Source organism: Clupea harengus, chromosome 4, assembly GCF_900700415.2.
Source record: "Clupea harengus chromosome 4, Ch_v2.0.2, whole genome shotgun sequence".
In the NCBI taxonomy this organism is placed as follows: Eukaryota; Metazoa; Chordata; class Actinopteri; order Clupeiformes; family Clupeidae; genus Clupea; species Clupea harengus.
Genome location: NC_045155.1, coordinates 18347857 through 18370976, shown reverse-complemented (window position 1 = coordinate 18370976; position 23120 = coordinate 18347857). Strand labels below are relative to the sequence as shown.

Here is a 23120-nt window from a genome sequence, read left to right as displayed (position 1 = left end):
CTTTTGTAGCTTAAAGGTAACATTAGTGTTTAGTGTTTTACAACAAGTTGTCTTGAAAGAACAACAAGTTGTCTCGACAGTAGTCACACTTGACAGTATTACAGGTCATAGGTACAAATCCTGACTGTAGTGTGTCTGCCACTGTATCTCTTGACTATTGTCAAGAGTTGCGATAGCTGGGGGGGGGGGGGGGGGGGGGGGGCAAGAAATAGTGGAACAAGAACAATAAACAACAATATGCAACAAGAAACAAAGTTTAAGAAAACCTATGCAACAGGAGATGGGCATCATCTGTTTTTTAAATTAATAGAAGTATTATTATTGTTAGTGTTTCAATCTTTGCACATGGTGTTGGGGAACCAAACAGTTTGGGGACCGCTGCTCTAGCTGTGTGTCCATCGTGTGCGCTAACAAAAACACTTGCACAGTCCTGGCTCTGTAAATGGGATACAAGCCATAGTGTTTGACGTGTACTGAGCCATACACTATTCTAGACAATACGGTGGTATACCACTATGTTGCATGGAAGGGCTATCCATGATGGAGTGAACAAGCAAGGATTTAACCTCCGTCTGATCTCCTCCTCCTTCTTTCTCACAAGGCACTTCAGTCACACTCTCCTGTCCTTCTTGTCCATCCTTCTTTTTGTGAACTTGGTTCATTTCCTCTGGATTGGACTTCACTTTGTGTGCAGCAAAGAAAATTAATACACACACAATGCACTTAATTATCTACACACATGTATTGTTCCTCAGCAGTCTGTTTTGTTTGTGTATCTCAATGTAAATGTAACTGCTTTGTTTTATTCTTTATAGGTTTTCAGGTAAACACACAACATGATAAATCTCTTGTCTAAGTGGTTAGGGACCTCACACAATGGCCAGGCCTCCAGTCACATGCAAGTTACTACACCTAAACAACCTGTATACCACACCATTACTACTTTGTAACGATATGACTGCCATAAAGAAAAGCCTTTTTGTATGTTGACTGAACTGCAGGTAGAGACAGAACAGTGGCTTTGTACGAAACTATGTACAGGTGTAACAGTCATAAATGCATACAAATGTTTCTATGGATTGCTGAGCCTATCTTGATCTATGACTGCTTCTGAACAAAAAGTTGCCGATGGCTGATTACAACTGATGTAATTCCTACAGTTCAGTACAAAATAACTTTAAAAGACCAATTTACCTTTGGGGATCCTCCTCTTCAGAACATACAATACCACAAGAGCAACAGCAAGAGCAAGCAGGAGGACAGACAGTATAGCCACTAAAGTGATTATTGTCCCTGCAAAAGATATCCATCATTAACAACTGGTAACTTGTATTTATAATACAGAAGGTCTATTTTTCACTAGGATTACAAAAGCAGGCTAGACATGTTAATTACCAGAGAGTCCTGGTTTCTCACTCTCCTCCTCTAGGAAGCAGTCAGCGGCTTGGTAATGCTCATCTTTCTCACTGACTGGGTTCTTCACCACACACGTGTGCAATGAGTTGGTCTCTACCTTGCTGATATCTGGTCCAATCTGGCCATTCATCTCTGTGGTGAGGCCAGGCCCTGACCAACTGTAACTGAGATGAGGGCCTTCAGCTTGACAGTGTAAAAATGATGTATCATTGCTTTCCATGCATGTGATGATGGGTTTTGACACGGGGTCTGAACACAGATCAAACACAACAATTATTTAAGAGCACAAGCAACACATTAGACTGACATAACACGCACTGATTTGATGACATTTACACAACATATTTCATATATCTTCATCCTAATGCATGCAATTGCGACTTTGTGAGACTCAGTGTGTGTATTGTTTACAGAATAAATCTAACTAACTAAAACATCAATAGGTTATTTGATCAAAGGGAAGGAGACAGCATGGCATTTTCACAGCCTTCCACCTGTCAGTCAGCTGATCAGGAGGGGACCACAACATGCCAAACACAAGACTTTTATTTAAACATGGCCATATCCTTTGATGACACCCAACATAATTTGTATAGCAGGTCTCATGTGTCATGCCAGTGCCTGATAAGGCCGACAATCCTGCCACATGCTCAATTAAAGTTTCAAACTGAGCAAGTGTGAATTTAGAGTCGCCACTACCACTCTCCTCCCCCTTGTGTTCTACTCTGTGAATTACTCCAACAAGCTCTTCAGCCGCCATGTTTCAAAAAGTCACAAGTCAAAGTCCATCTGCTTGGAGCCGGCCGGATAGAGAAGTAGAGATAGAAAAAGAAGGGGGGCTTGTGGCAGAAGGGGAAGGGAGACAATCAGAAAGATGGCAGATGAATTCATACACGTAGATGTACACAACACATTGAAACATATCATGGTATATACATGATACATACAAAATGTATAGTGGATAAGGTGGGGAGAGAGCATTTAAGCATTGTAGAACAGCTTAGTGGGTATACAGTGTGCTCATAGGTTACTAGGGTGGCAGGATACGACAACAGTGCACAACTGGCTGGCAACAGCCGCAACACCTGCCGCATGCTGTAAAGGCCGTAAAGGCCCTCCCACAGTACAACATGCGCTGTCTGTATCCCAGTTTTATTGATATTGAGGTTTTTATATGCGTTTAGTTGTGATGAGTTATGTTTAGTTATGTTGGCTGGCTTGGTGCATTTGTAATAGTTTTACAAGCATAGTAAGGGTGACTTCTGGTTAAGCTTGGTGGTGACAGTACTAGCTAGCTAACAATTGCACTCTGTCTCTATAGATGTCACTAAAAACTAAATACTAACCTTTAAATTTCAAATGCATTGTTACATGCATCCAAAACTCAGTGTAAATTAAATATCTTAGTGTACCAAATGACAAATGTAAATGGAATTATTGAATTTCCATTATCATTTTGAGCCCAAACTTGCATGTATGAGTGGGGATTTTAAATTCACATTTAGAATTACATCGCCATTTTTCATATTTAATTTTGATACTAAAATCTTTCCATAATCAACCACTTACCAATTATTTCTACTTTATGTTTCACACTGTGTATAATTCCTTCTATAACAGCCTCTGCTTCATATGCACCACTGTCCTCTACTTTCAAACCGAAGATGGTAAGATCGCCTGTTTCTGGAACGAGAGCTGTCCTTCCTTTGAACTGCCTGAACTCAATGGGAGTTGAATTCATATCCCAGTCCACTATTTTGTGACCATCACATTTCCACAAAATCTCCTGAATCTGCTGTTTGTTCGTCTTAAGAGTTATGCTCCCATTTGTCTGTGCGAACAACGCGTTTGATATTTCACCTGAAAGGAAAATAGAATAAGGAACAAGGTTAAGGACCACTTAATCAGCGTATCACAATAACATTACAGTTTTTCTCGATTGTTTAAGCACGATTTTGATGGTTTTGTTTTGTTTTTCAAAACACTACACACAATTAGCACAACCACACACCCAATTAGCAAAACACCTCAGATCCTTTGCAAAATTAAACACTCTTGTAAAAACGATACACTAATTTATCAAAACCATATTTTGGTACCATATGAAACACACATGTTGCATATGACTTAATTCTGTTTGTACCAGTTACACACTGCTGTTGCAAACCTAAAACACTTTTAGCAATTGTACTTCTCAGTGATTAAAGTACTGTAAGTGAAGTACACAGAGAAGGTGCAAATATACAATAAATTAAGCAAACACTACACAAGACCAATGCAGAAGACTGATGAACAATCTGTATAATGTATAATGTATTTCTCTCCATATACCCAAATCAGTCAACATGTCAACATAGAGAATCACAACAAAACATATCCCACTTTTCATGCTACAGTAGTGTGCATAACACTGTAAGCTCAGCAAATATCAGACAAACGTAAAATTCTGTATCCAGTACAGGTTACAATTACAGTAAAAAACGAGGAAAAAAAAGGTCTGAATAAAACTGAAAATACAGTACAGATAGAAGTTGTTTCATTTGAACCTGATGTCTTTTCAGGATGCTTGCCAGTGTTTGAGAGACCTAATAGACATTATTGAAAATGGCATGGTCACCAATAATGTTGGCTTGAATTTCTCTGAGCCTGATAGCATTATTGGCCAAAACTATGTTTATGATCTCTCTCTCTTGTTCTTGCATGACCGTCCACCAGGACAACAGGGTGATTTCGTCCATGAGCTGGACACCCTGCTGTCATCCATCCCTGAGCAGGAGTGTCCAACACTCATCCTTGGCGACATGAACATCCACCTAGACAATCCCAACTCAGCTGACTTTCGAAACCTGGTTCACTCGTTCGACCTACAACAGGTCCCCACTCCTCCAACTCACAAAGCAGGAAAAGAGCTTGACCTCATCCTTGCTCAGAACTGCACCACGGACAACCTAACGGTAACCCCTCTGCATCGCTCGGACCACTTCTTCATTCGCTTCGATGTTCGGCTCATTGAGCAACCCTCTGTCCCCCCTCCGATGGTCTCGTTCCGGTGCAACCTCCGCAACCTCTCTCCCACCCACTTTTCCTCTCTGGTTTCTTCTGCTCTTCCACCTTTATCCACTTTCTCCTCACTAGGTGTCAATGATGCCACAGAAGCTCTCTGCTCCACTCTGAGCTCATGCTTGGACAGCTTGTGTCCACTTTCCACCAGACCTGCTCGATCTACCCAGTCTCATTCGTGGCTGAGTGATACCCTCCGAACGCAGCGCTCCAATCTCAGAGCAGCTGAGAGAAAGTGGCACAAATCTGCCGCACTGGACGATCTTGCAAGCTACCAGACACTGCTGGCCTCCTTCTCATCCAGCATCACTGCTGCTAAGAAGACTTTTTTCAATGACAAAATCAACGGTGCAACTGACGCTCGGAAACTATTCTCCACCTTCAAAACTCTGCTCTACCCTCCTCCTCCCCCCCCAGCTACTAACCTCACTGCTGATAACTGCTTCCTTTTTCACAGAGAAAGTGGCAGCCATCGGGAAACAGTTCGACCAACTGTCCCCCTCCCCTAAGGGCGCAACCGTCAATAGCTCATCTTTTCCTTCTTTCATCCCTCTCAGCGAGAGTGAGGTCTCCTAACAGGTAGCCGTCCAACTACATGCCCGCTGGACCCCATCCCATCCAACATCCTTCAAGCCATATCGCCTGCCGTCTTACCGGCAATAACACAGGTGATTAATGCTTCATTTAATTCTGGAACATTTCCTTCTCTTTTCAAAGTGGCTCGGGTAACGCCGCTGCTCAAGAAGCCGTCTCTCGATCCCACTCAGGTGGAAAACTATCGACCGGTCTCACTTCTCACGCTCCTATCTAAAACCATTGAGAGGGCAGCTTCCAAACAGGTCACCGAGTTCCTGTCAAAGAACAATCTCCTCGATCCAAACCAGAAACCGGAACTGATGGTCTTCCCAGCCAAACAGGTCATCCACCACAACATCAAGATCAATACTGACTCTTTATCTCTTGCTCCATCCAAAACAGCAAGAAACCTCGGGGTCATTATTGATGACCAACTGACCTTCACGGCCCACATCGCCTCTGTCTCCAGGTCGTGCCGCTTTGCGCTATACAACATCCGCAAAATCAGACCGTACCTAACCCAGTATGCCACCCAGCTGCTGGTGCAAACCTTGGTGAGCTCCCGCCTTGACTACTGCAACGCCCTCCTAACGGGCCTGCCGGCTTGCGTGGTGAAACCACTACAGATGATCCAGAACGCGGCGGCGCGTCTGGTGTTCAACCAACCGAAAAGGGCACACGTCACCCCGCTACTCATCGAGCTCCACTGGCTGCCAGTAGCTGCTCGCATTAAGTTCAAGTCACTTATGCTTACCTACAGAGTGCTTACTGGTTCTGCTCCCACCTACCTAAATGCTCTTGTAAGGGCAAATGTTACACCCAGGACGCTGCGCTCGTCTAGTGAGCGTCGTTTGGCACTGCCGTCCGTGCAAGCACGGCAATCCAGACTATTTTCATTTGTAGTTCCACGTTGGTGGAACGAACTGCCTAGTACTACCAGAGCAGGGGCGTCCCTCAAGAAGCTTTTGAAGACCCAACTCTTCAGAGAGCACCTCCCCTCCTAACTGGCACCTGACTAGCGCTTAACTTGCACTTCAGCAGTTACATTCCTGCACTTCTTTTTCCTTTTTTCTAGGTCGTTGTTTTTCTAATTCTCATGTAAAGTAGTATTTATTGTTACACCATGCTTTTTTATTGCTCTTAGCTTGACTGTTCTCTCCCTTGTACGTCGCTTTGGACAAAAGCGTCTGCTAAATGACTAAATGTAAATGTAAATGTAAATGCATGAATATGGGCACCCTTCCTCCTTTCAAATTAATTTGATAAATGTGGTCCTCTTCTTCTTTGAGCACGTTTTCCTCCTGCTTCAAGTCTTCCTCTACCTCCACCTCGACCTCGGCCTCTGGCACGGCCTCCGCCTCTTCCTCCTTCTCCTCCTCCGTGGATTCCCCCTCTCACCCTCACTCTTCTTCTTCTGACTCTTTCCATTTTGGTTGATGACAGGTGAACTCACCTGCTGCATTTCTATAGTGCTTAAACCTGTTTGGTGTGTCTACAATTAAGCAATCATGTGTTTGCGCACTTGATGGCTGTGTTTAACCAATGGCTTATAGGTGTGGTAGTTTGACAGTCAGTGTTTTGGAATTGCAAGGAAGTGACATCTTGATATACTTCTGTGTCTAATGTATACAAGTGTGTTCAGTGTTTTGTAAATCACTGTGTGTATTGTTTTGCAAAAAGTGTGAGCTGACATTGTGCTTATAGTGGTGCAAATCCAGGCCGATGTTTTGCTCCATGAGTGTGACGGCCCACTCACACGTTTGCGTTGGAATGCGTTGATCCGTCAAGGTTGACGGATCCCCATTAACAAACTGAATTGTGGCTCCGTTGGGTTCTGTTGCGTTGCGTTTAATTGCGGCTTGCGGCAAGAGTTGAAAAATTTCAACTTTTTGAGAGGCAACACATGCGTCAGCCAATCAAATTGCCTTTCATGCATAACTGACATAACAGGTGCTAGCCAATCAGATCGCGTTTATGCTCACGTCTAAAGAGCGCAAAACTCCAAAAAAAGATGGCGGACCAAACTCCGTAGATGGTCGTATTTGTACCTAAAAGTTATTTTTTTACTTTTTTTTGCTTAGATTTTTTTAAAGTTACCGAGAAATACACACTGTACAATTTAAAAACCCTGTTATTGTAACAAAAATACGTCTGATAGGATTTGCGAGGTGTCTGTCACCTATCTAATGTTAGCATGCTACTACTGCTACTGACTAACAGCTTGCTAGTGGCGTGATTGGTTTGTTGACCTGTCAATCTCACTATAATGTCTCTGGTATCAACACAACCCCATGCGCCAGACTCCTCCTCCGCCATCCGTTGGATCAACGCATTCCGACTCTGTAAGTGTTTGGAAGATTTTCACTTTCCCTGCTTCCCTCACAGACTCACTGTCACGCCCCTTTCCCAGCCTGTTCATTTCCCTATTCTGTTTCACTCAGCTCCAATTAGCCCTGATCTCTTGCCTATTAGGCCACACCCTGCCACCAACCTTATTAGCCACAACTGTGCCTACAGCCCCTTCCTTTTCACTCGAATGCTGCTGCATGTGCTCCTCCTGTGTGCGTTATCTGAGCCATGTAAGTGTATTGTTGCTTTAATTCAATGGACTGATCTTGATTTAGTTAGAGATGGAAATGAACTAAGATGTGCCTATGGAATTGTTTGCTACCTTAATTTGTTGCCTTAATTGTGAATGCTCCTAAGTTTGTATGCTTATGTATTGCCTGTGTAGGCTGAGACTTCATGTTGTACAGTTATTATTATGTGGCACATGGCCAGTGGCGTAACGTAGTAACGACGCAAAAAAAAAAAAAAATCGTAGCGTTCCCTACTTCCCTACCGCAACCGCGTCTAAAAAAAAGCTAATCAAAGGTGTTTGTTATCGATATAAATAGTGTTTAATTAATCAACCTTACTTATTTCAGAAGCGATGGGTGTGTACACAATGAACTAAGTCTTGTTTGACTCTCAGCAGGAACATTTCTTACCGTAAAAATAGTTAGAAAGTAATAATAATAGCGACCACTATTTACCCAACTTGTAGCCTAATCCTGCCCTACCATAATGTATGTAGGCTATAACTTGTCTTGAAATGTATATCAATCACAATAGCCGTAAGTTACCTGTTGCATGGTTGCTGACACACCACTGAGGGCAGAAGCAGCGATGCTGATCCATGCCACTCCCTGTGGGCTCCCGACTAGTTGACGAGCTAGTTAAAAAGCCAAATTGGTTTAACTATAGCGTTGTATTGTCACATGATCAAATAGAAACTTGACATTGGAAAACAACATACATATTACCCAGTGTTGTATAGTAACGAAGTAGAAACACTTCGTTACTGTACTTAAGTCATTTTTTTTGGATATCTGTACTTTACTACTTATATTTCTGTTTACTTTTACTTTTACTTCGCTACATTTTGCAAAGAAAACTGATACTTTTACTCCGATATATTTCCCCTGAAACCTTCGTTACTCATTACAAATTCAAATCATCTTTAGAAAACCAACGACGGGGACTGTGGTAGAACACAGACTGCAAGCAGGTTTGGCAAATCAGTGGTCCTAGCGCACGTTAATGCGCTATTGACCGTTCGCAAAAGCCCCGCCCCCTTAGTTACTGTTGCTACGTCTTTTGAACTCGTTCATGCACAACACTGTCTGTCAGTGTCAGTGATTCTTTTTGGAGTAATATCTCCGCGATATCCTCCAGAACAAGGCAAAATTGACTGCAGTATGCAGTGGAAGGATATATCCAAAACATTAAGATCAACAACGAAGGGGACACAACAATAATCGAAGCAAAAGCATACAGGTCTCAATCAAAAAATGAGAAACCCCACTACCTCTTCATTAAATGCAACCAGCACAACCTTGCAGACTAGTCATGTTCTTTCACCGCTGGGTAAGATCTGTATATAATATTTCAAGCTGGCTACCTACAAAGATTATTATTATTCTTTATTCCATCTCTGGCGAAGTATCTGGCTAGCTAGCTAGGATGGTGACAATCTAAAGTACAGTAACGTAGCAGTGTGGAGCAAGATAGCTGCTAGTAACGTTATTTTTCAAGGGATGTGTGTGCATGTTGCTGAAAGTATTTCACAGTCACGGTACTGATAACTTGCTTGTTAAACTGATGATCCTGATGTAATGCTATGGCTTTGTATCAGATCGCCAGGTTATTGCTCTCAGGTTGTGCCTTATGCATACCTTGGGATACTCAGGAGTAGGTTGCCCATTCACAAAATGTTACAATGTGCTGCTTTAGTATTGCCTATTCTGTTAAAATTGTGTTCAAATAAGGCCCAGTTTATAAGTATGCTCATTCTAGTCAGAATAAACTTCATAATTCTCAAAATTCTGACCCTTTGCTTTTTTATTAACAGCATTTACTTGTACTTTTACTTTCAATACTTAAGTACATTTAATATCAGAAAATTACTTTTGATACTTAAGTACAGTAAAGATCAGATACTTTAAGACTTTTACTCAAGTAGTATTCTAAAAGGTTACTTTTACTTTTACTTGAGTCATTTTCCAGTAAGGCATCTTTACTTTTACTCAAGTATGGCTTTTGGGTACTTTATACACCACTGATATTACCCAGCAATCATTATTGCTAATCACAAAAATACCAAAGAAAATAGGAACTTATTAATTTCATTGAATAGGATAGTTGCTATAGTGTATGTAGGATAAGCATATGACTTTGTTATAAATTGCTACTTTTCCCCAAAAAATAATAAATGACTGAGATAAGTTTGCTTTTTCAAGTGTATATATAGCATTTTGCAATACATCCTGGTTATGACCAGCGCGTATTAGAACATAAGCATATCCGAGAAAATTTGACGCTATACTGAGGCCTGTTGGTGCACTTGGAAAGGGGGGGCCCGTCGGGCGACGCGTGTAAATCTTTGGGCCCGACACCCCACGGGCCCAGGTGCAACCGCACCTGCTGCACCCCCTATAGTTACGCCCCTGCACATGGCATGATTCATCTACTTATTGTGTGACTTGAGCGCACTTTGTATGCTGTGGTCTCCTTTGTATAATGTCATTGTTTGGAGCTGATTTGTATATAATTTCTCCTTCCCTCCTAGAAACCACACAACTTCCACACACACACACACAACTTCCTATTACACACACATGCTTGTACACACACACACATCCATACAGTCCTATTCATAACCTCACTGGAAACCCCAATAAATTGCTTGTGAACTGTGAATACTGACTGGACAAGTGTGTTCTCACCGACACCCCTATTGGTCTCAAGCCAGCCACCCTGAACTCCAAAACTCCTTTTCAGCAAGGTTAGATAATTGTGTAATACTTTTGATTTTAGTGTTCATCCAATCATAACTGTAAATCATTGCGAAATGATTGAGTTGTGATTGCCGAATATGGGTGTGTTAAACGAACAGCCGACACCCGAAGATGCGCATGGTAACGTTAACACTGTGTCAATGCATACGTACTAGAACATATTTAACGTGTATCGTATTGATTATTGCTGACGCAGAAATTGCACTTACTTAAAAAGGAGTAGAACACAAAATGTAGAGCGCAGGTTTTCACTGACGAAAAAGTCACCATTGTCACGACGAGTAATTTCACCTGAAAGGAAAATAGAATAAGGAACAAGGATAAGGACCACTTATTCAGCGTATCACAATTACATTAAATCATTGCGAAATTATTATGAGTTGTGATTCCCGAATATGTGTGTTAAATGACCAGCCCACACATTTGAAGCTGTGTATGGTAACGTTAACACTGTGTCAATACATACGCACTAGAACATATTTTACGTGTATCGTATTGATTTTTGCAAACGCAGAAATTGCACTTACTTAAAAAGGAGTATAACACAAAATGTAGAGTGCAGGTTTTCACTGACGAAAAAGCCACAATTTTCTCGACGAGCAATTTATTCCCATGTGAAAGTGAAACCAACGTTTTCCCAAACTTCCCTATGCAAGGGATTATGGGAATTGTGTGCCTCATATGAAACTGCTTCACATCAAACCCTTCGATGTTCACCAAAGCTGCTGCCATGTGAAATGGTCATTCATCGATATTATTGAGAGAATCTGGAACAAAGTTTCACTCATTGACACTCTCATGAAGTGATCATTAAAACTAGGTTCACACCTAGCTCCACCTGTTATGCACCCATCCCTGACATTAACAGTAAATCTATGCTTGCATCCATACAACATCATTTTTTGTTAACTAATGCAGATGTTTACAGCCTGGCTGGGCTATGAGATCTCCCATAAATGCATAACCCTACATCCTGACCTTGGACATAGTGGAATAGATGGTGGAATTCAGCCCAACAGACACCAGTGACCAGAGAGTCAGCTTTTTAGCAGGTCATAGATTGGTGGTAAATTATGCTGTTTCACTCTCCTTATGCTGGGCTGTATCATATAGAGTTCGTATACCAATATTGTCATAAAGGTCCAAACCCAATATAACATTGTTACATTGTGATGGAACACAGAATACAATAACTGTAACTATCAAAATATTTTACCATTTTCTTTTGAGAGGCCTGAAGGACTTGATAGCTTGACACACGTCAACATTCAGCTTTACATTTACCTTGTAGTCAAGCAGACTTTGGTGAGCCTATGATATATCATACATAACATCTCACTTCACATCATATCACATATCATTTAATGCAGACTTTGGTGACCCTCTGTAAGACTGGAAGTGCACATTCTGCTCTGCTCTGCTTTACTGTGAGCATAAATACATGGGCCATGCAGTCCATATGAAACCACAGACAGCCTGGAAATCCATAGCTGTTGTATTAATTATACATATTTACAAACAAATTTCAAGGAGCAAATACATGTTCACACAAACTTGAAAGGGTTCAGTGGGTTCATAGCATAAGAACACATATGAAATGTGTCACAACACTTTCACAAATTAAGGATATTAATCAAGGAGGTCACATCATCCATTTGTAAACAGAAAATAGGATATGGGACACATTGCTGCTGGTTCAAACATTATATCTTTTATTTTTACTGACAACACAACATTTACAATCAATAAGTGGCCAGTGACACTTCAGTATGAAGACGTGTATTGAGATCACTTCACATTTCACATTTGAAATAATGTCATTTTCATTTTGAAGCAGTGGCAACTATAACTTGAAAGGTGATCCGCTGGTCTGTTATGTTTTCCATTCTCACATCTGAGAATCCCGTGGCCCGTAAGGCCTCCATATAGACTTCAGGACGCCAGCTCTCCCCAGTAAAAACGTTTTTAGGTGCCATGTATACCAAGTTGGATAGCCTGAGGGTTGTCACCATGAGGCCACCTTTATTCCAAATAGAATATTTCATTCATAGTAGTATACATTTTTCACTTACACATTTGCACTATTTCAATATTTATGTTTATCCTCTGTCTTTCAGCTATCTAAATCCACAACTATTTAGCTATTTAACTTTAGCAAATTGTTGTTGTTCTTGTGTTTTTCAGTTAAGAGCTATGTTCACCTCTTCCATTGCTCAACTACCTAATATGACTAACCTGCTGAATTTAGTCCAGTTTATCTGTCCAGTTTACGTGTTCCAGTTTATCTGGACTAAATAAGTGATTAATCAAAAAACATCACACATGTTAAGCCTGCACATCTCTGGAGCTAACATTCAACTTTCATTCCTCTCCCTTCACCCACCTGTCCTCATCACGCGGTTGATCTCCAAGGTGCCTTTCTTCAAATCGGGCCAGAAGTAGTAGCAGTTACAGTGGAACACCCTATCCACGCTGCTCTCCGCTATGGGCATGGATGCCACGTCACAGTGGTACAGGGTCACCTTTCCACTAGTGATGAGCTCCTGCATTCTTTTACTAGCTATCTGGTGCATGTACTCAGAGTAGTCTATCCCCAGGAGCTTCCCTTTGGGTCCAGAGAGGAGCCTTGCAGCTGCTTCTAAGCCAACCCCAGGACCGTGGCCCAGCTCCAGGACGCTGTCATCTGGGGAGATGCCACACAGCTTCACAGCATTCTCCTCCAGCACTCTGTTGCGCCTAGTTAGGATCTTTGAGGTTAGCCATCCAGCGACACTTCGTGTGGGCCGTCCAAGTTGTGGCCCTAATCTTTTGAGAAACATCTGCAGGGTTGGATGGAACAGATTTTTTTTGTTTACTTCAGCTCTGGTGAAAACGTTCAAATGTCATTGTGAGTGAGGACTACATTTCTGAGTTTTAAAGACAGTACAGAGTACAGACATTCAGAATTCAACCAACGTGTTTTATGTTTATTGTCACAGGCATATAGTATAATTACGATATTGGCGTATTTGACATGTAGCCTACGCCACGGCCTGAGTTCGTAATTGTAATCGCTTTGTTGACTTGATGAGCCATATATCGATATATGAAGGATATCAACGTCAGACCGGTGATAAAATGTAACGATGTCCACTGTTGCATTAATCAGGGAGAATAAAGCTCACAAATTACTTTTTGAAGACGTTCGGACTTCGCAGGTGGATATTCACCCTGTTTCACTCTATTCCTTTCCTTATCCTGTCATTTAGGAAGAGGAGGAGTCTTCCCACGTAATGTGTATCACGTAACCAAAGTACACTACAGCCAGTAGATGGCACCGTTGGAGCCTACGACAATTTTACTTGAAACTTTCAAATGGATAGTCTTGGGAGCAAAAACTGAAAATTGATGGCTTTAGAATGTTACTTTAAATGTCGCGAAAGTATGTTAACAATAGCCAAATTAAACACTAGTTTGATCAATTAAATACCAATAATATCTCACTGTCTTTTTGATAATTACCAAGAAAACGGCGATTCCCCAATATACAGTTGGATAAAGGCTAAATGCTCCATTAATTGACTGTTAACTAGGAATATGTGGCACAGCAGTCTGACGGGATAACCTTGAAATGGAAGCTCAAGTTTGACCTTGACCTCCAGTCTTGTCACTGTTTGAACGCTTGCAGCACTAATGCTACACACCCTTTCGATATCATTTCCCGGAAGGATAGCCAACAAAAAAAATCATGCGATCCAGCTAGAATGGACTGTTGCAGAATTCGTATGTTACTTGCAGCTTGTAGTTTACAAATTTGACTTGGATGTAGGAATTGGTAAAAATTGTTCACTAGAAGTCAAAATAAGAAATCCCGTGGTGTTGGACTGAGTTTGATCTAGTTTACCCAACCTCTGGAATATGAGTGACGGTTCCCCACCGCCACCTTTACTCCAGGTAAGTTTACATACACGACAACAAAGGTTTGTCGTAGCCTAAAATGTTATAGATATGAGATAGTGTTGTAATTTTCAACGAAGACGCCAAAGGAAATCGCCAGCAATTTTCATTAGTCATCAAGACAGTTGAGCCACATTTTGTTTCGTTTTTATTTGTTGAATCTATGTGAAACAGAAAGAGCAAAATATTCATGTTGTCTTCCTCCATTTTAAAATTCTAGCCCACTTAATTTGCTGTCCGAGTAATTGTATTAATTTGCGTCACATTACAAATGTGTCATTTAAATACACTGTAAAATAAACAAGACTTTCAGACTATTAACTTAACTGATAGTTAACATTTGAGTGCAAAAAGGAGAGTGGACTGTTAACATATTTCTAGTAAAGATTGCATTTCTTATTTAACTTCTTCATAAACTGGAACTCTAACTTCTGGATTCAGCAGGAGTTTAGAGGAAACGGAGCTCAAATGGGCAATCCAAACATGACCAGCCCCATGGGTCCTGGTGCAGATGAAGAGCTTTGCACACTCCCTGGAAGACTCAGTGAGTAGCTAATCTTTACCCTAAATTCAGTCTTACGTAAGACATATATCAAAGATGAACCTAATCGCCACTCTTGAACCTCAGATCCTATAAATTCAGTTATATTTGTCTGAATTCACTGAGCTTAGACTGGACAATTACTTACATCACTTAGCAACGGCAGCTTGCTTATTAAGGTATTATATATAATCTGCAAATATCCATGCTATTGTGAAAAGAAAAGCACAAACTTATTCATTTGAGATGGTTTTTGAAATATGTATTGAAATATTCACCTATCAAATGTTGATTTATCCACTAAATTACATTACACTTGTTTATCACATATATAAAAAAAACATGGTCCACATATCCACTGTCTTCCTAATCACAGGGATAAATCCGTCACTATGGGATAAGAATGATGTGAGCCACTGGTTGCGCTGGGCTCAGAGGGAATATTCTCTACGTAAGACGGATCAGGAGAAATTTGAAATGAATGGCAAAGCTCTGTGTCTCCTCACCAAAGAAGACTTCCGTCTGCGCAGCCCAAATTCAGGTCAGTGGCCTAAATCAGATCTTTTTGGTTTCAAAATGCAAACACAACAAAGCCAGTCAAGGGATGAAGCATAGCATATAAAATGCTAACTCGCAGTAATTAACAACAAAACATGAAGAGATGGATGGAGTGCTAAGTGGATGTATATGTATATCAACCCTCTGATTGGACTTGCCAACATTTTTTCCTATAAGCTACTATTCAGAATTGCATAATATCTACCTGCATACTCCCATACTATGTAAAAGAAAGACTGATATGGTTTTCCATTGGCAGGAGATGTCTTGTATGAGCTCCTTCAGTATGTAAAACAGCAGCGGAGGGGAGCGCTGTCTGCCCCTGGCTCTGAAAATCTCATAAGTCCCACAGTTCGAGTCTGCCAACAACCGAGGGCCCATGCTCAAACAAGCAATTACACAGGTCTGCAGCTTACCTTTAATCACTAAAATGTATAATTAGTTCATATTCCTTTCATACCTTCCTTAAATTTTAGTGATTTGTTTGTCAGCTATTGCACGTAAACTTTCACATTCAGTACACATGTATAAGGCCTGCAGGATTGTTCAAGTTAATTCCACAACAACTAGGATCTTTCCTTGATCCTAAATGCATTGTTTTTGGTCCCTCTGTATTGTTGTCTACTATGTGCCCTGGACTGATGTACTTTGTCATTTAAGAGCTGTGATACATTGATTTTTCTCATATACTGTAATTGCATATTGTTACAAGTTGGTAACCCCTGCTTCAAATATAACATCTGTCAGACATCAAGAAGTAAGTTGTACAACTATGTTAATTAGATGATATGTAGACTACATAGTCTGTAATGACACTAACAGGGTGAATATTTATCTCTCTCTCTCAACTTCGGCCATTTTGACAACAGTCTATCAAGAACAGGTGATTTCCGTAGTGTGAATGTTTGGTAGGTACAAGCTAGGAACTGTGCCAGTGGGTGTGGCTCACATGATTTCATGTTTTGGAGACTACTTATCTTGAGCCCCAAATGGCCGGCCAGCATTGGTTTAGTCAGTCAACCACAGGAGGAAATGTCAAGGGTCACATTCAGAGAGTGAAAGTGTTGTTGTATCAGGTATTTACATTGTCTGAAAGAATCTAGACTGGTTATAAGGATCTGGAAAGTAAAAAAATGAAACGCTCCATTGCTTTTTTGCCCCATTTCCTGGTATAAGAAGGAAGTACTTAGTTTTATTCGGTAAGAGACTATAATTAGTATCTCTTTCATGTGTTTCACTGTCTTTCTTTCTTTCTTTCCTTCTTTTTTTCCTGTGTCACTCCAACATTAGCCCTTCTAATCTCAAACAGGTCTGTTCCCATTTGCCCAGTGAACCCTCACACCAGACCAGTAGGTGTGTCACATTCTAACCACTACCAGGATTTTGGGGGCACCTCCTCTTTCTCTTACACTAACCCTGCAGAGCAGGTCCAGTCAGGTCAGTGTGGCTAGTAAATTGGCAAAATTAGCCAAAATCAATGCACTGTACACTTCCCAGTAGAAACACGATGGTTATTTATTATGCTTTGTTTGCATAGTGAAAAACCTTGGATAAGTCATAGTGTAACATTCAGCATTCAAACTGACCACTGTTTTGCAGGTGAGGTAAAGTTCCCACCTACTGGTCCCCCAGGGCAGCAGACAGAGCAAATGGACTCCGATGGCAGGGAGGAACCTCTGAATCTATCCAACAGGACAGGGGAACCAGCCGTTGCTTTACAACCTGCTAATGGGAAGATAGCAGGTAGAAGCGATGCATTTTCATTTTTTGTTGTAGATGAAAAAGAGATTGGTTTGTGTGGCTCAGACAGAAAGTGAAAGTGAAAGTTTTGTGCCTGTCAGACATTAAGACTAGTCAATATACTCCTCAGTGTACTACTGAAAATATTGTGGTCCTCAGAAAATGTCTGTTTTTAATGTGCTGTTACATTTGGTTTAGTATTGTCATCTCCGATCTGCCTTACCCCTTAGATTGCAGATTCCTATGGGACTATGTTTACCAAGTGCTCTCAGATAGTCGGTATGAGAGCTTCATAAAATGGGATGATCCACAAACCATGGTCTTCAGGATAGTAGATCCCAATGGGCTTGCCCGATTATGGGGGAACCAAAAGGTTTGTGAAATGACCACCAAAGCAACAACACATTTAATAGGGAAGGTAATTATAAAAATACTGATATCTAATGATTTTTTTTTTCATACAGAATAGGGTCAACATGACATATGAAAAAATGTCTAGGGCCCTTCGACATTACTACAAACTCAATATCATCAAAAAAGAACCAGGGCAAAAGCTTCTTTTCAGGTATGTGTACAGTTGAACGTACTCTTAACATTATAGAATAGCTATAACAGTAGGACTCCAGGAATAATAGCATGTTTATATTTTCTTTGTGAGGCTTCTTGTATCAGTAGACTGTGTAGGGTTCTAGATATGTTGTCCTTATATTGGGTTTCTGTTAGTGATGTGTCGTTCGTGAACGATTCGTTCATTTTGAACAAATCCTTACAAGGACTCAAGAGTAACGAGTCCTCTCAAAAAAAGATTTGTTCATTTTCTCGTGGCCACGCATCGGGACTTGCATAGGCTCCAGGAAACAGAAATTATTCGTTGAATGCAGGTCACGTGGGAAATGATCCAATGATCCGTATCCGAAGACCCAGTCAAAATGAACGAATCATTTCTGTTTTCTCTAGCTACCAGTGCTGAGCCTATGCAGGTCACGTGAAAAATGAACGATGAACGAAACATTGATTCGAAGACTCGGTTGGCAGAAGAACGAAACATTGACCCGAATTTCTCTTACCCCCCCCGAATGAACGAATGATTCGAAAAAAGATTCGTTCATTTTACTGAACGAGATTCAAAGAACCGAGTCGGTAAAATGATCCGAACTTCCCATCACTAGTTTCTGTCTGTCTGCTTTCGTTTTCACCACTTCATAGTTTAAAGTTTTTGAAGGGATTCAGTTGGAAAGGAACAAAATAGAAAAAAAAGCAGTACTGAAACTATTCTTAATTCCGAATTCAAATTCTCTATGGCAGATTCCTCAAGACTCCACAGCAGATCATGCAGAGCCGAGGGGACAAAGTCGAGTCTCCAGAGAACCCTTCCTCACCCGACTATGTGGGGGATAACCTGGAGATCTCTCTGGATGCCTTCTCTGACCCGCCTACCCCCAGCTCGGACTGAGGCCCTCTATCTTGACACAACCTCATACCCCAACTAACGACTGCTGCAAGACGTTTGGGTTTTATTTCTTCATTTGCTTAGAGAAACAGCTATTGAAGATAAGGGATTTTTTATTTTTTATTTTAGTAGATGTGATTATGGTAATCTCAGGGTTTTGTTGAAAGTGGATATGCTTTGCATTGCTCTCTGCTGTTTATCTTTAACAAATACTCTCTTGGAGACCATCTTGGTTACCGCTAGAGGTCCTGGAAATATTCCTGGAGTTGTCAATGAGATTGACGTCTTCCAAATGCACTGCAAAATAAGAGGTTTCACTTATATACAATTATAGTTTTATATTTTCCTATGTTGTAAAAGGAATGTAAAACTAAATGTAACATTAAAATCTTGTACAAATATAACTGCATGTAAATAATGCCTTGAAAGAAGAATAAATGTATGATCCTCCAGAGTAATGCCACGTGCTTTCATTTGTAAAAAAAAAAAAAAAAACAAGAAGCAGAAGTAATACATACTGTAGCACCTCTCCACTTTCGATTCAAGGCAGTGTTGCAAGACTGAACTTCCACGTTGTGGCTTCCTTCAGTCTCTTTCAAAACAGAAGCATCCAACAGACACCTCACGTACTGGGGAGTTCCATTCGGGTCCAAAATATCCAAAATCCAAAGACTATGTTTAGTCACAAAATTTCCTCTGATTAGAATAATATGCTGTAAATTTGCTTACGTTGCTTAAGCATCTAACAGCTTAACAGAGATAAAAAAAATGAATGCATGTAGTTTTCATACTTTTATTTATGATTATTAATGATTATTATATTTTAAAAAGAAACAGTATGTGTGTAAGTTCTTTGACCTTGTCATACTACACCCTCAAACCATATGGACCTGGTTTAATAGCGTAGATAATGTTCCTGGATTTACAAAGGCATTATTTACAGCTCCTCAGTGCCATGTGCAAGACAACAAGAAGGCGGGCACCATAGAATTCTTGAAAACACAGAGCCAAACCAGGTGAAATAAATGAAACATCAGCTGGACAAAACTGATGACGACAACATAAAAAAATTAACAGAAACTGAGGACATCTACAGGTGAGGAGGAGAAAAATCCTTAGTCCATCACATGAAGTTGCAAACCTTTTGTTGTAGCGTACGTACTTATGATAAACATATTCTACTTGATGATATTAACAGGAACACAACAATGTTATGTTGAAGCTGAAGATATCAAATTGAAGAATTTGGTATTTACATTGTGATGTCTGTGTTAATAGATGTGTATCTTCATGTCTTTGTTTTTGTGTGTGTTTATGTGTATATGTATGTGTATTTGTATTAAGGCTGTCTATACTAATACCCCTATCCTGTCCTCTACCTTGACGTGGTGAGGGGATTGCCTGCATTCTGTGTATGCCAAGGGTACTGTACTGATTGAGCAACCCGAAGGCTTGTCTTTTAGAAGCCATACAGAGCATTCAGGTCTGTTCCTGTTTAGGAACGAGTAAGGAGAGAGGGGAAAGGATGAATCACTCCTTCCTCATTTACATATGCCATGCCCAAAACAATATTCAGTGACATTGAAAAGCAGTTCCTCATTCAGTAAATGGAGAAAACAACAACACTTTTCAATCAAACCTACTTCAGCATGAAACATGAATTCCTAAACTTGGGCCCTTCAGTAGTGATGACATTGGTGCATAATCTCACCATGAGTGTGAAACATATGGCAGAAATGGTGATATTTAACTCTCTCCCCCTCTTCACCACAACACAGTGGGGAGAAGCTCATTGAAGAGGTCACTAGCAGAGTGCACTGTCACTCAATCCTGCACCTTGGGGAAGGTCTGAGAAAAGAGCCACTGAATGCCCTTGCAGAGCATCTCCTGACAAAGGAGAGTGAGCGCACAGACACTTGGGCCACAGTGAGTTGCTGTCATAGGAGAAGTCAGCTTGTGCCAGTTACCAGCACACCTGATGGATATGATCTCACTGGCTTGGAACCGCTCACGGCTGGCACATGAGTCCAATGGATGAGCTGGGATTAACTTCCAGAACCCAATTCAGACTACTCTCCTCCCACAGTCTTTTGACAATAAACTCTACACCTCTCGAAGGACACGAGTAATTAAACAATTAACGAGTGACTTAATAGATTGAATAACAAACCATTTGTCTTAGCATTTTAGCATCCCTTCTGATACTTATCACCTATCTGGTGTGAAATAGCTATACATTGTCCCTTCAACATCTGAGCTTGCAGGTAACCATCACATTTGAGGTATATGACCTCACTTGCTTGAAAGCACTCCTGTTTAGGAACGAGTAAGGAGAGAGTGGAAAGGATGAATCACTTTTCAATCAAACCTACTTCAGCATGAAACATGAATTCCTCAACTTAGGCCCTTCAGCAGTGATGACATTGGTGCATAATCTCACCATGAGTGTGAAACATATGGCAGAAATGGTGATATTTAACTCTCTCCCCATGTTCAACACAACACAGTGGGGAGAAGCTCATTGAAGAGGTCACTAGCAGAGTGCACTGTCACTCAATCCTGCACCTTGGGGAAGGTCTGAGAAAAGAGCCACTGAATGCCCTTGCAGAGCATCTCCTGACAAAGGAGAGTGAGCACACAGACACTTGGGCCACAGTGAGTTGCTGTCATAGGAGAAGTCAGCTTGTGCCAGTTACCAGCACACCTGATGGATATGATCTCACTGGCTTGGAACCGCTCACGGCTGGCACATGAGTCCAATGGATGAGCTGGGATTAACTTCCAGAACCCAATTCAGACTACTCTCCTCCCTCAGTCTTTTGACAATAAACTCTACACCTCTCAAAGGACACGAGTAATTAAACAATTAACGAGTGACTTAATAGATTGAATAACAAACCATTTGTCTTAGCATCTTAGCATCCCTTCTGATACTTATCACCTATCTGGTGTGAAATAGCTATACATTGTCCCTTCAACATCTGAGCTTGCAGGTAACCATCACATTTGAGGTATATGACCTCACTTGCTTGAAAGCACTCCTGTTTAGGAACGAGTAAGGAGAGAGTGGAAAGGATGAATCACTTTTCAATCAAACCTACTTCAGCATGAAACATGAATTCCTCAACTTAGGCCTTCAGCAGTGATGACATTGGTGCATAATCTCACCATGAGTGTGAAACATATGGCAGAAATGGTGATATTTAACTCTCTCCCCATGTTCAACACAACACAGTGGGGAGAAGCTCATTGAAGAGGTCACTAGCAGAGTGCACTGTCACTCAATCCTGCACCTTGGGGAAGGTCTGAGAAAAGAGCCACTGAATGCCCTTGCAGAGCATCTCCTGACAAAGGAGAGTGAGCACACAGACACTTGGGCCACAGTGAGTTGCTGTCATAGGAGAAGTCAGCTTGTGCCAGTTACCAGCACACCTGATGGATATGATCTCACTGGCTTGGAACCGCTCACGGCTGGCACATGAGTCCAATGGATGAGCTGGGATTAACTTCCAGAACCCAATTCAGACTACTCTCCTCCCTCAGTCTTTTGACAATAAACTCTACACCTCTCAAAGGACACGAGTAATTAAACAATTAACGAGTGACTTAATAGATTGAATAACAAACCATTTGTCTTAGCATCTTAGCATCCCTTCTGATACTTATCACCTATCTGGTGTGAAATAGCTATACATTGTCCCTTCAACATCTGAGCTTGCAGGTAACCATCACATTTGAGGTATATGACCTCACTTGCTTGAAAGCACTCCTGTTTAGGAACGAGTAAGGAGAGAGTGGAAAGGATGAATCACTTTTCAATCAAACCTACTTCAGCATGAAACATGAATTCCTCAACTTAGGCCCTTCAGCAGTGATGACATTGGTGCATAATCTCACCATGAGTGTGAAACATATGGCAGAAATGGTGATATTTAACTCTCTCCCCCTCTTCACCACAACACAGTGGGGAGAAGCTCATTGAAGAGGTCACTAGCAGAGTGCACTGTCACTCAATCCTGCACCTTGGGGAAGGTCTGAGAAAAGAGCCACTGAATGCCCTTGCAGAGCATCTCCTGACAAAGGAGAGTGAGCGCAGACACGCTCACGGCTGGCACATGAGTCCACTGGATGAGCTGGGATTAACTTCCAGAACCCAATTCAGACTACTCTCCTCCCACAGTCTTTTGACAATAAACTCTACACCTCTCGAAGGACACGAGTAATTAAACAATTAACGAGTGACTTAATAGATTGAATAACAAACCATTTGTCTTAGCATCTTAGCATCCCTTCTGATACTTATCACCTATCTGGTGTGAAATAGCTATACATTGTCCCTTCAACATCTGAGCTTGCAGGTAACCATCACATTTGAGGTATATGACCTCACTTGCTTGAAAGCACTCCTGTTTAGGAACGAGTAAGGAGAGAGTGGAAAGGATGAATCACTTTTCAATCAAACCTACTTCAGCATGAAACATGAATTCCTCAACTTAGGCCCTTC

The 23120-nt window shown here is 41.1% G+C and overlaps 3 protein-coding genes across 7 annotated transcripts; 1 reads left to right on the top strand and 2 right to left on the bottom strand.

Annotated features, from left to right (window-relative positions):
• Positions 1-184: 184 nt before the first annotated feature.
• LOC105889857 (CD48 antigen) lies at positions 185-11920 on the bottom strand. 2 transcript variants are annotated; one of them, XM_012815789.3, is made up of 6 exons: positions 10919-11920; positions 10601-10682; positions 2986-3276; positions 1396-1665; positions 1195-1293; positions 185-682 (listed from the first exon to the last, which is right to left on the bottom strand). In XM_012815789.3, exons 2-6 carry the CDS (start codon positions 10659-10661, stop codon positions 486-488), a joined length of 918 nt encoding a protein of 305 aa, XP_012671243.2. In that variant the 5' UTR covers positions 10662-10682; positions 10919-11920; the 3' UTR covers positions 185-485. The 2 variants fall into 2 exon arrangements, with proteins under 2 accessions (XP_012671243.2, XP_031422412.1); XM_031566552.2 differs by lacking the exons at positions 10601-10682; positions 10919-11920 and adding an exon at positions 8178-8274.
• A 160-nt stretch (positions 11921-12080) lies between these two features.
• On the bottom strand, positions 12081-13665 carry zgc:194242 (uncharacterized protein LOC100005854 homolog). 2 transcript variants are annotated; one of them, XM_012815786.3, is made up of 3 exons: positions 13563-13662; positions 12775-13210; positions 12081-12411 (listed from the first exon to the last, which is right to left on the bottom strand). In XM_012815786.3, exons 2-3 carry the CDS (start codon positions 13208-13210, stop codon positions 12215-12217), a joined length of 633 nt encoding a protein of 210 aa, XP_012671240.1. In that variant the 5' UTR covers positions 13563-13662; the 3' UTR covers positions 12081-12214. The 2 variants fall into 2 exon arrangements, with proteins under 2 accessions (XP_012671240.1, XP_042563601.1); XM_042707667.1 differs by having other exon boundaries at positions 12246-12386; positions 13563-13665.
• Positions 13666-13753: 88 nt separating this feature from the next.
• On the top strand, positions 13754-19711 carry etv7 (ETS variant transcription factor 7). 3 transcript variants are annotated; one of them, XM_031566551.2, is made up of 9 exons: positions 13754-14324; positions 14772-14871; positions 15245-15409; positions 15686-15829; positions 16717-16863; positions 17026-17169; positions 17397-17539; positions 17631-17731; positions 18472-19711. In XM_031566551.2, the coding sequence occupies exons 1-9, from the start codon at positions 14289-14291 to the stop codon at positions 18617-18619; spliced, it is 1128 nt and encodes a 375-aa protein (XP_031422411.1). In that variant the 5' UTR covers positions 13754-14288; the 3' UTR covers positions 18620-19711. The 3 variants fall into 3 exon arrangements, with proteins under 3 accessions (XP_031422411.1, XP_012671235.2, XP_031422410.1); XM_012815781.3 differs by having other exon boundaries at positions 14769-14871; positions 16756-16863; XM_031566550.2 differs by having other exon boundaries at positions 14769-14871.
• The last annotated feature ends 3409 nt before the right edge of the window (positions 19712-23120 follow it).